Source organism: Nannospalax galili, unplaced genomic scaffold (assembly GCF_000622305.1).
Source record: "Nannospalax galili isolate Female #2095 unplaced genomic scaffold, S.galili_v1.0 scaffold155, whole genome shotgun sequence".
NCBI lineage: Eukaryota > Metazoa > Chordata > Mammalia > Rodentia > Spalacidae > Nannospalax > Nannospalax galili.
Window position 1 is genome coordinate 1,723,317 of NW_008339923.1, and position 13,544 is coordinate 1,736,860.

At 43.7% G+C, this 13,544-nt stretch overlaps 1 protein-coding gene across 10 annotated transcripts in view; it reads right to left on the minus strand.

Moving 5' to 3' along the window:
• The window catches only part of Dlgap1 (DLG associated protein 1), a 1,065,856-nt gene that overhangs the window by 59,381 nt on the left and 992,931 nt on the right, over nucleotides 1–13,544 (minus strand). For all 10 annotated transcript variants that reach the window (XM_029564283.1, XM_029564284.1, XM_008834624.3 and 7 more), the window contains 2 exons: nucleotides 7,116–7,486; nucleotides 2,062–2,153 (listed from right to left, as the gene is read on the minus strand). In XM_029564283.1, coding sequence (XP_029420143.1) covers nucleotides 2,062–2,153; nucleotides 7,116–7,486 — 463 coding nt within the window. The remainder of the gene's footprint in view (nucleotides 1–2,061; nucleotides 2,154–7,115; nucleotides 7,487–13,544) is intronic.

The window sequence follows — 13,544 nt, forward strand, 5'->3', positions numbered from 1 at the left end:
GATGTGTGTGTAGAACTATCTAGAACACATATCTAGGTAAAAGTACATCAATTAATACCAGGAGAGTTTGAAATAAGACCACTTACATAAACTGACAGGATTATGCATTGGAGTTCCTGTTTGTGTAACACAGAGTCGTTTACATCCCAGGCTGGCCTAGAATTTGCTCTGTAGCTGAAGCTGACCTTGAACTTCTTATCTTCCCCCTCCCAAGTACAGGGCTTACAGATATATGCCACCATACTTGTTCTGGTATAGTGTTGGGGATTCAACCCAGGGCTTTGTACAGTCTAGGCAAGCATTCTACCAACTGAGCTTACACCACCAGCAAATTCATGGATACTAATAGAATGATTTTTCCAATTTATCACATAAAAATTGGCAAGACTGTGTGATATTCTGACTTATTTTTATTTCTTATATGTATGAGTGTTTTGCCTGGTATGTATGTGCACCATGTGCGTACTTAGTGCCTGAGGAGGCCAGAAAAGGGTGTCGTATCCCAGGAACTAGAGTTACAAGTAGGTATGAGCTAGCATGTGGGTGCTAGGAATCAAATTTGGATCCTCTCAAAGAGCAGCAAGTGCTCTAAACCACTGAGCCATCTCTCTAGCTCAATTAAGATTTATTTTTATTTTTACTTATGTGTGTGTTTGTGTGTGTGAAGGTGCCTGAACAGGCCACAGAAGGTTTCAGATCTCCTGGAGCTTGAATTACAGGTAGTGATGAGCCCTCCTCTACCTTATGTGGGTGCTGGGAATCACACTTGGGTTCTCTGGAGGAGCATCAAGTGCTCTTGACCATTGAGCCATTTCTCTAACCCAATACTCTGATTTATAATATAAAGCTCTATCATCTACCATAACTTCAGTTTTATTTCATTCAGCTAGAATTTACTGCATACTGAGTATATGCAAAGCACAGTGCTACAGGCTGGGGTACTGTTGTCAGTAAAGAACAGTTCGATCCATCAAGAACTTCAGTTTGAGAGGGAAACTGGCATACTTCTTTCAGTCAAAATCTCATTTGTAAAATGAACTACTGACATTGGAAGTTCATTCCAGCCATATGATTCTGTGATATTATGAAATTCTAAATTTCCCAGTTCTAGATGCTAAAACTCCAGAGTAAGTTTACTTTAAAGAGCAATTGAGGCCAGTTGTGCTGGTGCACACCTTTAATCCCAGCACTCGAGGGGAAGAGGCACTGAGTCCAAAGTCAGAAGTTCCAGGCCAGCCAGAGCTGCACGGTGAGACTCTGTTAAAAAAAAAAGCAATCTAGAGCTGGCCCTCTAAACTAAAAACGTTTTTTGTTCACATTTATTTTGTTTGTATGCTTCATGTGTACATGCACGTCCCATGGTACACATATGGAGGTCAGAGGACAACTTGTGGGAGTCAGTTTTCTCCTTCTACCATGTGAGTCCCAGAGATGGTATTCAGGTTGTTAGGCTTGGCTGCAAGTGCTGCCTTCAGTCACTAGGCCATCTTGCCAGCCCCATGGGCTTTGTAGTCTTTTAAAAATGAAGGAAGGGCCAGGTGTGATGGCATATTTCTGTAGTCCCAGGACTCAGAAGACTGAGGCAGAAGGATAGTGAGTTCAAGTCCAGCCTGAGCTATATAACAAGTAGCTGTCTCAAAACACCGACATAACAAGAAAACAAAAATAACCAAGAAAACAGTTAAGATGATTCAGGATAGTGATATGTTAGGGAATATGCTCTTTTTTCTCCTCTTCCTTTATCAGTCACTGAGTACATACCAAACACCAGACATTAATGAATACTAAAAATAAAATGGGAAGTCCTTTTCTCATAAAAAAAAAGGGGCAAGTTTTAAGAAGAGAAACATTTGGCAATTTCATGTTTTGTACTTTAGTTATCATTCCAGCCAAAGTTAAGTGGAATGCTCTCCAGGATTCCAGCAGGGGACGGAACTGCCCGACACTGATTCCGGCTTACCCTCTAAATACTCCCAGTTAGTGAAAAGACCACGGAACTTGCAGGCTTATCACGGGGACTTGTCAACACCAAGACAGAAAGGATGAAAGCTGGGGACTCACCACTTCTCCTCCTCTACTTGCACTCCCACAGACTGGAACTTACTGGATGCCTTGTTCTCTCCTGTTTTCTCAGGTTCTTCAGCATCATCCACCTGAAGAAAGCATCAAACAGACAGAGCTGATCCTCTGCGGCGGCCTCACTTGAAAAACAGATGGCCTTTCGTCCCAACTATCTGTAATGTTACTGGACTCTTTTTGATTTATAGCCTCTTTGTTTAATATTTTGTGTATGATATCTGTAATTACTACAATATTAGCATGTTCTCTGGCTTTGCTTATCTCAATAAAATGTATTTTTACTTACTTTCAAGGCTGATAAATGTCTATGATCCTTCCACAGACTTCCAAGTACAGAAATTCCCTGGTGTGCACAGGAATTGTTTCTAGAATCACCATAGTTACCCACATCCAAAGATGCTCAAACCTCTTACATAAAATGACATATTTACTTATAACCTACACACATCCTCCCATCTCTAAAGTGCTTATAATATCTAACACTTTTCAAATGTTATGCAAATAGTTACCCTACTGTTCCATTCAGAGAATAATGAAAGGAAGTACAAGTTTAGTACAAATGAAGTTTTTTTGTTAAAGATCTGTATGTGTGTGTGTGTGTGTGTGTGTGTCTGTGTGTCTGTGTGTCTGTGTGTCTGTGTCTGTGTCTGTGGAGGTCAGAAGAGGGCATTGGATCCTCTGGAGCTCACGTTATAGGTGGCTGTGAACCACACATACACTCCTGGCATGGGTACTGGGAGCTGGACATGAGTCCTCTGGAAGAGTTGCCAGTACTCCTAACTGCCGAGCCATCTCTCTAGCCCCAGATGCATTTAAAGAAAAATACTTTTAAGGGGCTGGAAAGGAGGCTCAGTAGTTAAGAGTACTGGCTGCTCTTGCAGGGGACTTGGGTTTGTTTCCCTGGTTCAGTTCCCAACACCTACACAGCTACTAATAAATGTCTATACCCCCAGTTCCAGGGGACCCGACACCCTCTTCTGGGTTCCTTGAACAATGCACACACGAGGTGGTACACTTACATACATGCAGGCAAAACACTCACAGATGCATAAAACTAAAATAGGTAAATTTAAAAAAAAATCCTTTTAAATATTTATTTGTTTGTTTATTTTCTGTGTATGTGTGTATTGCCTGCGTGCAGGTAAGTACACCCATGTCGTGCAATGCCCATGGAAGACAGAAGAAGCTGTCAGTCCCCTGGGACTGGAGTTACGGACAGTGTTAGCTGCCATGTGGGTGCTGGGATTCAAACCCAGGTCTTCTGCAAGAACAACCAGTGTTCTTAACTGCTGAGCCATCTCTCCAGCCTGTGAAGTACATTTTTTAATGACAACTGAAAGAGCAACTATGGAGTGATTAGAGAGGGAGACATTTAACTGTGACCAGTTGTGGAACACTGTAATAGTCTCCTGGGGAAGAAAGGGTTTATTTTATCATACAGTTTATGATTTATTCTCTAGGGAAGCCAAGGCAGGAACCTGGAGGCAGGAGCTTGAAGCAGAGACCATGGAGGAACAATGACTTGCTTCCCTTGGCTTGCTCAGCTACCTTTCTTATATAACGCAGGCCCATCTACCTAGGGATGACACTGCGCACAGTGGGCTGGGCCCTCCCATATTAAGAAAATGCCCCACAGACATGACCACAGGCCAATCCGATGGAAAAATTCCTCAGTTGAGGTTACTTCTTCCCAAGTGTCTCTAGTTTTTATCAAGTTGACAAAAACTAACTAGCACATCACTATAGAGCATTTTAAAATAAGTTTTGAGTTTTGAATAACACAGATGTATTAGCTATTGAAAATAAAGCAAAGTAGCAGGGTGTGTTGGCACATGCCTTTAATCCCAGCACTTGGGATGCAGAGGCAGGGCAAGCCTCTGTGAGTTCAATGCCAGCCTGGTCTACATAGTGAGTTCCAGGACAGCTGAGGCTACAGGGAGACCATGTCTCAAAAAGATAACAAACAAACAAAAAAAGAACAAAGAAGGAAAAAAAATGAACTAATCCTGAGGAAATTAAAGCAAGCTAACATTCCATGGAGCTAATTTTGTATTGGATAGGAAGGCAGATTTTATTTATTATTTTTATCTTTTGTGTATGAGTATAATGCCTGCATGTGTGTAAGTGCACCTATGTCTTGCAATGCCCATGGATTCAGAAGAAGTGGAACTGGAGTTACAAACGGTTGTCAGCCACCATGTGGGTGCTGGGAATTGAACCTGGGACCTCTGCAAGAGCAGCCAGTGCTCTTAAATGCTGAGCCATCTCTCTAGCCCCAAGGCAGATATTTATGGTGAAATGTATATAACATAAACTTTCCACTTTGAAGTGGCACTAAGTGCATTCACATGCAACCAACGCTGTACAGCCATCACCAACATCCACCACAGAATTGTTCATCATCTCAGAGACTCATGTCCATTAAACAATAACCCTAACGGGAATCTAGGCTCTGTGTGTGTGTGGGGGGGGGGCGGGTGCTGCAGGGCATGCCATGGTGCACATATGGAGGTCAGGGGACAACTTTTGGGAGTAGTTTCTCTCCTAACATGGTTTCTGGGGATTGAATTTAAGATATTAGGTATTAGGCTGTGCAGCAAGTGCTTTTACCTCCTAAGCCATGCTGCTGGCCCGGAATCTAGATTTTTAAACATTCTTGGGCCAGCAAGATGATTCAGCCAGTAAAGGCACCTGCTGTACAAATCTGATGACTTGAATTCAATCTCTGGTGACCCAACTTCAATCCCTGCCAGCTCCCACACACTCTAAAAAGAAATTAGTTTTTCCTAGGCCTGGTGATGCATGCCTGTAATCCCATCATTAGGGAGATAGTGGCAGGAGGATCAGGGGTCAAAGGCCAACCTCAGCCACAGAAAGAAGTCAAGGCCATCCTGGGCTACATGAGAGCTGTCTCAACATCATCATCATTATCATCTAATCCTGTGAAAGGCAAATGAAGAAAACAAAGCATAGGCAGCTTAAGTGGTTTGCCTGGGATCAAAAGAATGCTGCCATCTGATGCCCGCACTTCTCAAGCCCTTTAGTGGTGGGACTTTAACAGAAACAGGGAGACTTGGACCGGGGCCTGTCTCCTACAGTGTCATCCACTCCCAAGCACCAGTGCGGCGGGTTCTTTAGAAAAACTGACAGTTTGCTCTATGGTAACCTGGAGGTTATAAAAAGGCATCTGACGCCTTGCTATGAGAGAAAGATTAATTGTCCTTTAAAAGTGAACTTTGCAGAGTAGACTGTGAAAGTACATGATCCCTGTGAGAATGTGCCCCACATCTGGCTTTCAGACTCACTGAGCATGGGCTCAGTGTGTCGATTTATAGGATGCACGTTGAGAAGTTACTATTCAGTAAGCACCTGCGGGGCACGGCAGATGTGTGTGGCGGGGGGGGGGGCGACTCTCTACTGTGATGGAAGGACATTTCTTGTAGGGTCATCCAAACGGGTGTAAAAAACCAAAGGAAGGGCTAGAGAGATGGCTTAATGAGGCAATGCACCTACTGCCAAACTTGATGGCCTGAGTCCGATCCCCAGGACCCATATGGTGGAAAGAGGGAATCTACATCTGCAAGTTGTCCTCTGACCTCCACATGTGCACAGACACATACAATAAATGAAATGTAATATAAAGAAAAAAAGGCAAGATCAGCTGGATGTTATCTTAGAGATCTTACAACAAACTATTGCCATCTGTGAAGCATGACATGGGAAAAGAGAGAACAGCGAGCTGAGCTGAGAAGTCTCCGAGCTGTCTACTGTATTTTTATGAAATACATGATTAAATAGCCAACAATGAGGCTGAAACCGATGTGCATTCCTTCCTTGTGATGCTGGGGTGTGAGTTATTGCTTTCCACATGAGCAGTTGGTCTCAGTCTCCTACGCTGATGAGAAATTAATCACATTTTGGTTCCCACATGGCACTTCAATAGGTTTGGGCGTAAGTTAGGGCAACCTGATGACCCCAGTAATTCTTGAATATGTACTCCTTTTTTAAAAAAGTTTAGTGCATGTGTGTGTGTGTGTGCGTGTGCGTGTGCGTGCACACACACACATGAGTGCACGTGTGTGCATGTTTGTACCATAGCACTTGTATGGAGGACAGCTTACAGGAGTTGGTTCTTTTCTTTCGCCATGTGGGTTCTGTAGATCAAACTCATGCCCTCAGACTTGGCAGTAAGCACCTTCCCTGTGAGTCATCTCAATGGCCCCTGACTCCTTTTTTTTCTTTTAAGTTTATGTACCTTTAACTCCAGCACTTGGGAGGCAGAGGCAGGTGGATCTTTGTGAGTTTGAGTCCAGCCTGGTCTACATAGGGAGTTCTAGAACAGCTGGGGCTACAGAGACCCCTTGTCTTTCAAAGACAAAAAAAGGTTTATGTATTTTTATTTTATTTATATGAGTGTTTGCCTGCGTGCATGTGTATCATGTATAAGCAATGCATGCAGAAGACAGTGTTCAGTCCCCTGGAACTTGAGTTCTAGATGGTTATAAGCCATCAGGTGGGTGCTAGGAACCAAACTCAGGTCTTCTGCAAAGCAGCAGGTGCTCTTAACTGCTGAGTCATTTCTCTAGCCCCTGCACTCCTTTTTGTTTTTTTTTTGTTTGAGACTCAGAATGCACATAGGAGACTAAAGGGACACAAAGAAATGGCAGCTGCAATTTGTTTTGCTTTTGTTTTGTTTAGTTGAGACAGGCCTATGCAACACAGGCTGGTCTTGAACTTGTAATCCTCTTGCCTCAGCCTCCTGAGTGCTGAGATTATAGGCATGCACCACCATGCCCAGCTACATAGTCAATGTAACAGCTGTTAGTAACTACATACAAAATACCATCATCACTTTGGTCACATCTAACAAGGTAGAAAATCCAGCACCAATAACTTAAAAATCTCATCCTACACATAACTGTGTCATCCCAAATGGCAACATGGGAATCTGGATAAAATGAGATGAGATACAGTTCTTGTCTTATTTCAGAGAACACAGGAAGGATCTTATTTCAGAGAACACAGGAGGCCATTACCTGTATGCCGATAGATAGGCATCGATTTTTCTTGAAGTCCTTCTTCCTATCTTCGGTGGTGACAGTGGCTATGGTGGTGGTGGTGGTGACAGCCGCAGCATTATTGCTCATGTGTTGACTTGCAGGACCGTGGATCTGGGCATTTGCAGCCTCGATGGCAGCTGTCAGAGCCTTCATACTGTCTAGACTTTCCGTAGAGTTGCTGAGGCCAGACTGGCTGATAATGTCCCCCCGTTGGCCTTGTCCATCCATGTAGGCATCCTGCGCAGACTCTGTGCTACTCTGGGCTGTGATAGAAATGAAAGGTTTCGTGGTAGTTCTGGGTGGGACTGGAGGTGGTGTCTTCTTATATGTTGTAATGCAAGATGACACTGGAAGACAGTGAGAACAAAGACACTGTGATTTCCGCATGGGCTTTAGTTTCTGATATTGTCACTGACTGCCACTGGAAATTACGGCACATGAAACACTCTCAGACACTTAACATGAAAACAAGCCCATGGACTTGTGTGAGGTCTCTGCTGGGGTTGAGGGCTCATATATGGACATCCTATGGGGTGACACACTCACAAAAGTTTGGAGAAAAGACTGGAACGTATCTACCTCTGAAATGGACGTTTCTAAAATGGAAATTATGAATTGATATGAACTAGACACAACTGGCCAACTGCAGAAATCTTCTCAGGCAGCAGTGGGCTGTATGCAGACGGAATCTCTCCTTTCTCAGGAAAACAGTAAATTCAGCTAATGTCAAAATAGGTCATTAGAGACGATTTGAGGGTTGAGATTAAACACTGAGAGGGGAAGGCAGAGGTTGTGAGCATGCATACTCTGAGCCTCGTAAGTGTGCTTGGGCCTCCTCAGCCACCGTAGCTTCCCGCACTGCTTCAACATTCTCTTCCCTCTTCCCTCTCAACACCTTCCTTTCTCTTCCACAGTTGGTTTCTGTCTGTTTCCCCACCTACCTCTCTTCCCTTTCCTGACCCTTCCACCCTCTCTGCCTTGCTTCCTTTTCCTGGATGGGTCCTCACAATATCAATCTTGTCATGAAATTTTGTTTTCTGAGCACAGCTACTACTCACTAGGAGGACATACAATACACTCATTTATGAGTCAGTCTCTGAGCATCTGTTTGGTCTCTGTGAGTCTACTCCCTGAAGTGCTTTCCTGTAGGGTGACTTCATCAAGTCAAGGGTCTGATTTTGTTTACCTACTGTTTCCCCAGGTCCTCTCTGCGGCTCCAGCTGAAGCATCCCAAACCTCTTCTCCAACCATCTGACTATAATATTCAGCTTGCTGGGAAATTTTCACACACTGCTCCTCAGCTTTCTATTTGTGGAGCAGGATTCAGAAAAAAGGAAGATTAAAATACCTTTCTAAGTAGGAACTGCTCTCAGTAAAGAGCAAATCCTGACGCAGCTTTCATGAGACTCCTTTAGTCCTTGTAAAACTGATTCGAGCTTTTATGTTCCTATCACTTTCTCCCTGATGCCCCCTCCACACCTCTCCACTCACAACCGGTACCTTACGGTTATAGCAAATCAGCTGGACCTGACCATGCAACCCCAGCTTGTTGCCCATGGTTCTAGCTGCCACTTGGACCAGTTCACTGAGTAAAATACTTGCTTCAGTACTGACCATGTGTCCTCAAGCTACTCAAAGAAAATATTCTATGATGAACCATAAACTAAAGGGTCCTGTGATGCTGTCCTGCTCTCTGCTGCCCTGAGATTTGGGCATAAAAAAACAGCAACAGTAATGCTTGGCTGTTTCCCAGGGATTGCCTGAGAACTGAAGGAATAAGTCATGCTTGTGTCATGTCACCTGCATGTCACATGTCAATATCATACCCTCTGGAAAGGATTATGCATGCATAATATAAATGGAGGCACCTCTTAGTTACATGGTCAGATGATTAGCCAAAACTCACCCCATGAAACCCTCTATCTACACTTACTGCCTGAACATCTTTACCATTTGTTTTGGTTTGTTTCTTTTTCTTTTTTTTGGAGGGGTGGGGGACAGGATCTCCCTGTAGCTCTAGCTGGCCTGGAACTCATTATGTAGCTCAGGTTGGCCTCACTCTCACAGAGATCCACCTGCCTCTGCCTCCTGGGTGCTGGGATTAAAGGCATGTGCCACCACACCTGGTTAAACATCTTTAGCATTTGAACAGAGATAGCCATAAGCAGTCCAGCGTCCTCATTTTTCTAACCCGAGAGAGGTCCACTAGAAGACTGTGTACCTGCAGAGTCAGAGTGGAGCCTGCCAGACTCAGGCTTATCCCTGGGCTCATAGGTAAGCCTCTAACTAAGCCATATAAACATGGAGGGGGCTGATATGGCTCTGTTTGGTTTCACATCCTTGTGTGTACTTTCATATACATGTTTCATGTTCCATGTGGAACTAACTCCTGCCTCCCAGAAGAGTTAAAGGGCGGCAGCTGTGTTGGGACAACGGTCTCAGTTATTTATCTGAGGACTGGAGTGGGCGGCAAGAAGTGAGCAGCATAATTAGGGACTCCGCTCCCACTTGAACCTGATGAAACCAGACCATGACAGTACTTCTAAGACTAGTCTTTACAATGTGAACCCATTATTTTGCTCACAGTCTATTTTCAGGCCTTTCAGCCAACTCTATTCCAAAGAAGCTAAGCGACCGTGACCATACCAGTGTCCAATCTTCCGGATTACTTATTTACTTGCTGTTAGGTCTCCTGGTTTCCTCTTTCTAGGTTGATAATCAAAACTAGATGATACAGAAAAAAAAAATCATTCCACTTTCTATAGCGGTGGTTAGGCCACTGCTGCCACCCGTGTTCCTTCTGCCTGGCCCACGTGGCTTCTTCAACATGTTCAGTCACCAAGCACAAACAGAATTCAAATATTCAAGGTTGCTTTTTTGGTGGAGGGGAGGGAAACGCAGTACTTCGTGCATGTTAAGCACATATGCTAGCACCGAACTGCAGCCGTCAGCCCGAGACTGCCTTTCAAGGAGAGGAAGGAGCTCTGAACCATAGCTCACGCTTCCAGTCCTTCTCCCCCCTCCACAGTTCTTTTACCTCAAAGGCTTCTGCAGGCAGTCACGCAACTAAATGCTCCCTGGGCTGGGCATGTGGCTCAGCTGGTAGAATGCTTGTCTAGCATGCACGGCGCCCTGGGCTTGATCCCCAGCACTCCATAAACTGGGCATGAAGGCAATCACCTATAATCCTACACTAGGGAGGAAGAAGTAGGAGGATCAGGAATTAAAGGTCATCTTAGGCTATGGAGTAAGTTACAGGTCATCCTAGGCTATGTGAGACCCTGTCTCAAAAACCAACTTCTCCAGCATCACTCTTTCCTAGCTCTGCAGGCTGACACCTAAGCCTTTTTTTTTTCTCTTCTAATGTTGTCTTTCTTAAAAAGATAACTTGAGAGGTGGAGAGATAGTTCAGCAGTTAAGTGCACTGTCTGCTTTTGCAGAGGACCTGGTTCAGTTCCCAGCACCCCCATGGTGACTAACAAGTGCCCTTAACTCTGGTTCCAGGGGGTTCAATGCTCTCTTCTAGCCTCCATGGGCATTGAACAGTATAGATACATACCTGCAGGCCAAACACTCATACACATAAAAATAAATATTTTAAACACTAAAAAGATAACTTGCAACAGTTCAGCACCGTGGATGACAGAGGGCCCACAGAGAAGTTCTGAGAACCTGTGGGTATGGGGTGGCTAAGAGTGAGACCCACAGAGGGGAACACAAGTTAACAAGTCCTATCTGGTTCAACAGAAGAAAAACTGAACAGCTCATATACAGTAGTAAAACACCCCATTTGCTTAAGAGAAACATTTTTTAAAAAGGTTTGAAAACACAAGTGTGGGGCTAGAGAGATGGTTCAGTTGTTCAGAACACTGGTTATAGAAGACCTGAATTTGGTTTCCAGCACCTAAATGACAGCTCATAACTGTAACTCCAGTTCCAGGGGATCTGACACCCTCTTATGGTTTCTGTGGGCACTGTACTTACATGGTGCACTTATATACTTGCAGGCAAAACATTCATACACATAAAATATAAATGAATGAATCTTTTAAAAAATATTTTATTATTTTAATTTTATATGTATGAGTGTATTGCCAGCATGTATGTGAGTGCACCTGTGTCGTGCAATGCTGCAGAGGTCAGAAGAGGGCTTCGGATTCCCTTGGAACTGGAGTTAAGGATAGTTCGTAGCCACCATGTGGGTGCGGGGAATCGAACCCAGGTCCTCTGCAAGAGCAGTCAGTGCTCTTAACTGCTGAGCCATCTCTCCAGCCCCTAAATGAATGAATCTTAAAAAAACAAGCTGCACATGGTGGTGCATGCCTTTAATCCTAGCACTCAAGAGGCAGGTGGATCTCTGTGAGATTGAGGCCAACCTGGTCTACATGGTGAGTTCTTGGCTAGCTGTGGTTATAGGGAGACTCTATCTCAAATAAATAAACAAACGACCAAACATCCACATATACACAAGTGCTAAGACAGGTATGGTGGTGCATGCTCATAATCCTAGCACTCAGGAGGTGGAGGCAAGAGGGTCTTGAGGCCAGCCTAGCCACACAGAAAGACTTTATCTAAAAAGAAAAAAGGATATATATATATATATATATATATATAATACTATGGTATAATATAGTATTATATATATAGTATGATCATTAAGTTGACACGATGGAGGTTTTACATTTAGGAAGTTATCGATTAAATTAGCTAGGCATGGTAGTCCATGCTTATAATCCCAACTCTTGGGAGATGGAGGCAGGAGGATCAGGAATTCAAGGTCATCCTCAACTACATAATGAGTTTGAGGCAAAGTTGGACTGCATGAGATCGTGTCTCAAAAAACCCAAACCAAAACAAAATCAAACTAAGGGGTTGGAGAAATAGCTCAGGTAGCAAGAGTGCTTGCTAAATGAACATGAGGACTTGAGTTGAAATTCCTGCACCTATATAAAAAGCCAGGTATAGCTGGGTACCTCTAACCCCACTGCTGTGGGACACAGAGACAGGAGGATCCCTGGGGCTTGTTGGCTTCCAGCCTTGCTCTATGTTCAATGAGAGACGCCGCCTCAAAGGAATAAAGGTAGAAAGTGCTAGAGCAGGACAGCCAATGTTCTCCTCCAGTCTCTGCACACATGGAGATCTGTACACACGGAGACCATGCATCTACACACATGTGCATATATCATACACACATGTACACATTCATACAATCAAATCAAGACATAAAAAATGGGAACACATTCCTACCATTTTAGTTAAATTTAAATTTTTGTGTTTTTTTTTTTTATGTGTATGAGTATATTACCTGCATGTATGTAAGTACACCTGTGTTGTAGAATGTCCGAGGAGGTCAGAAGAGGGTGTCAGATCTGGAACTGGAGTTAGGATGGCTGTTAGCCACCATGTGGGTGTTGGGAATTGATCCCAGGTCCTCTGTAAGAACAGCCACTGTTCTTAACTGCTGACCCATCTCTCCAGCCCATCAGCCAACTTTTTAACATTGACTACTTTTTCATTTTTTTAGACAGCATCTCATGTAGCTCAGACTGGCTTTGGATTTGCTATGCAGCTGGCCTTGAACACTTTTTTGTCTTTAATTTTTTTTTTTATGTGTATGCCTGCATGTGTGTAAGTGCACTGTGTCACACAGTGCCCACGGAGGACAGAGAGGGCGTTGGATTCTCTGGAACTGGAGTTATGGATGGTTGTTAGGCATCGTGTGGGTCCTAGGATTCAAACTCAGGTCTTCTGCAAGAGCAGCCAGTGTTCTGAACCACTGAGTCATCTCTCTAGCCTCTGGCCTTGAACTCTTGATCCTCCTGCCTGCATGTGCTGTAGTACAGCTGTTGGTTGCCATTTGCAACAAAAGATAGTGTTAATGTAACAAACCCCAGGAGGGGCTGGCCCAGCAGTGGGTTTTCCGGCAGAACGGCGACACTGTCTTACCATGCTGGTCATCCTTTGTGACTAGGACACAGCAGATGTCAGCTGGCCACCAAACACACAAGCAATCAGGCCCACTGTTTGTATTAGTTTTTTAATAAGTTCTTACTGGCTAAGCTAATGGATCATACTCCATAAGGCTATGTTGAGGAACTGCTTAGTAATTTTTAGTTACTGGAATTTTAGAAGTTCTAATATAATGAGAGCAAACCCACGAGGATCTACAAATAAAGACAAGAGAGACAACAAGAGAATTAAAAATAACCCACCTACCTACATATATTTAGTTGTACAAAGCCAGATGGGATAGCACATGTCTATATTCTCAGCACTAGGAAAGTGAAGGCAGGAGGATCATAAATTCAAAGTCATCCTTGGCTACATAATGAGTTTTAAGGCCAGCTTGGGCTACATGAAACCCTGTCTCAAAAAAAAAAAAAAAAAAAAAAAAAAAAAAAAACA